General features: G+C 40.6%; 1 protein-coding gene across 3 annotated transcripts in view; it reads right to left on the bottom strand.

The window, feature by feature from the left end:
- The window catches only part of LOC110463389 (GLIPR1-like protein 1), a 19028-nt gene extending 16276 nt beyond the window's left edge, over positions 1–2752 (bottom strand). For all 3 annotated transcript variants that reach the window (XM_021517933.1, XM_021517934.1, XM_021517932.1), the window contains exons 1-2: positions 2648–2752; positions 1569–1728 (exon numbers count right to left, since the gene is read on the bottom strand). In XM_021517933.1, coding sequence (XP_021373608.1) covers positions 1569–1721 — 153 coding nt within the window. In that variant the 5' untranslated portion in view covers positions 1722–1728; positions 2648–2752. The remainder of the gene's footprint in view (positions 1–1568; positions 1729–2647) is intronic.
- Between the last annotated feature and the right edge of the window lie 222 nt (positions 2753–2974).

Consider the following 2974-nt stretch of genomic DNA (forward strand, 5'->3'; position numbering starts at 1 on the left):
CCCCGCCACATTGACAGGACCATAGATCCCCGCAACATTGACTGGACCATAGATCCCCACCACATTGACTGAACCATAGATCCCCGCCACATTGACTGGACCATAGATCCCCGCCACATTGACTAAACAATAGCACCCCGCCACATGGAATGGACCATAGATCCCCGCCACATTGACTTGACCATAGATCCCCGCCACATTGACTGGACCATAGATCCCCGCCACATTGACTGGACAATATAACCCTACCACATTGACTGGACCATAGAAGCCCGCCAAACTGACTGGACCATAGAATCCCGCCACATTGACTCGACCATAGATCCCCGCCACATGGAATGGACCATAGATCCCCGCCACATTGACTGGACCATAGAACCCCGCCACATTGACTGAATCATAGTTCCCCGCCACATGGACTGGACCATAGATCCCCTTCACATTGACTGAACCATATATATCCTCGCCACATTGACTGGACCATAGAACCCCGCACCATTGACTGGACCATAAATCCCCTTCACATTGACTGGACGATAGATCCCCGCCTCATAAACTTGACCATAGATCCCCGCCACATGGACTTGACCATAGATTCCCGCCACATTGACTGGACCTTAGATCTCCGCCACGTTGACTGGACCCTAGATCCCCGCTACATTGACTTGGCCATAACACCCCGCCACATTGACTAGACCATAGTTCCCCGCCACATGGAATGGACCATAGATCCCCGCCACTTTGACTGGACCATAGAACCCCGCCACATTGACTGGACCATAGATCCTCGCCACATTGACTTGACCATAGATCCCCGCCACATTGATTGGACCATAGATCCCCGCCCCGTTGTCTGGACCATAGAACCCCGTCATATTGACTGGACCATGTAATATCATAATCGGGTCATCAGTTTTGGGAAAACACATAATTCTTCATCATAATCCGTTTATTATTATCGCTTTTGCGCATCATATCTCTGATGTATCTTACCATGCCATGGTAAAATCTGACTGCCAATTTTTGTATACGTCAGATAAGCAAGAGCGATTCAGCGCGGAAAGGTAAAAGGGGGAAAAGAGAAACAATTAAAAATATTAAAAGTATAAATTTTACTGGTAAAGGCTTCTTCGCATTATGTATTGTTTACTAGAATGCCTTAGACTTTCATTTCGTTTAAAACTTCCTATATTTGGAGCATTTTCATACAACTCGCTTATGGATCAATAAATTGACGTGTTATATTATCAATTTGCGGTACTTATAAAACTAGCCATACAAGAGCATTACATAGAGTACTGGACAAACAATTATACAGAGAATCAGCATAACTCGTGTGAATAGTAGGTCATGTTATCGACTAAATATTTTACCCGAATTAAAGAAATGTATGCTCAAGTGGCGGATAAAGGGGTAAATGTGGTTGGATTAAAAATGTCAAGTGGATGTGAAACAGGAATATCAGTAAAATCATGTTCAATGACAATTCTGATAAAATGGCTTCTGAGACAAAGAAAACTCCTATGGATGCACTTCTGTGTCCAAAGCCATGAAATTGACGCACTTACCATGATTTGCATGTTTGCCGCGGGAGGCTGAACCTTTCTCCTGTAGTCGTTGTGAAGGTTAAGCAAATAGGTCTTGTAAGGTCGAACGTCCATCATCGCACCTCTGATTTGGCCTACACATACCACCAGCATCAGATAAGTCAGTACTGCCATGCCTCACCTAAAACGGCAAAATATTTAACGCTCATATAACAAAAACAAGTATGTAAAGGAAATGAAATATAAACTGTTATGGTTCAAAAAACACTGAAATGAAATAAATTCATAAATAACTTAACAGAAACCACCACGAAATCATCCAACACAGACAGAAAAAGACATATTCACAAAATCATCAAACAAAGAAACAGACAACCTGTAAGTCCATCAAATGCAAGAAATAGACATGTTCATGGCTTACCAAAACGAAACAGAGACCTCTATGAACCAATCAAGCATACAAATAGAATAATTTTGAGTTCATCAAACGCAAGGATAAGTAATCTTTTTAGTTCACCAATCATAGAATGGTACTTTTTATCTTTACGAGTCATCAAAAATATAAAAATGACACATGCAGTGCTCTCTAAGCAGTGAAATAGACACTTTTTCACCAAATACATTTATAGACAATTCCCTTTTTACCTTCGCGGCCAAATAAATGCAATAAATACCCTCAGAAACTTCATGTATTATCGAACATATAGATACGGTCATGTACATTTTGTATAGACACATTCTAAACCCACCAGAGAAACTGATATTTGCATTGACCATCGGGTACAGAAAGACACGATCATGCAAGTAGAGCAAACACCGAAATATAAACATTTATGACTAAACATTTTAACACACAATAAAAACCTCCTAAAAGGGCTCAAAATGACTTATCACAATTTTAAAAAATGCATAAGGGGTCTGATAAATGGACCCCCTTAGTTAAATAGTAAAATAATAAAAAATAAAAATAACACAGCAAATTTAAAACAAACGTCACATGTTTTCAATACTTTGTGTTTCAGATGATCGTTTTATATTTTAAAAAACTAAACAGCGAAGACAAAGTCAATTAAGAAAAATAGAGAATTGTAACACCATACCTTGGAAATAAAACAACAGCAAAAATCGGTTCGGTCTGTCGGATCCTTGATGTAAAGCTTCATGTACCAGGTTGGAGAATGGTGGGTCAGCTCTACGACGTTCATCTTTTATAGCACGTGATCAGTAGGGAAACAATGGGACGGCAGCAGGACGTTGAAATTGTTTAGTAGGAGGTGACTAGTCTCCAGTCCATACTGCAACACAATCGAGGAAGCAAATGGGCTGGGCCGGAATCTAGTAACAGTCATCTAATCAGCAATAAATCCGGCTTAGAGGGAGGGATTATCGTGCTCGGAATATAATTTGTTCGCGCAAATGATGATCTG

Source organism: Mizuhopecten yessoensis, unplaced genomic scaffold (genome assembly GCF_002113885.1).
Source record: "Mizuhopecten yessoensis strain PY_sf001 unplaced genomic scaffold, ASM211388v2 scaffold10899, whole genome shotgun sequence".
Lineage (NCBI taxonomy): Eukaryota > Metazoa > Mollusca > Bivalvia > Pectinida > Pectinidae > Mizuhopecten > Mizuhopecten yessoensis.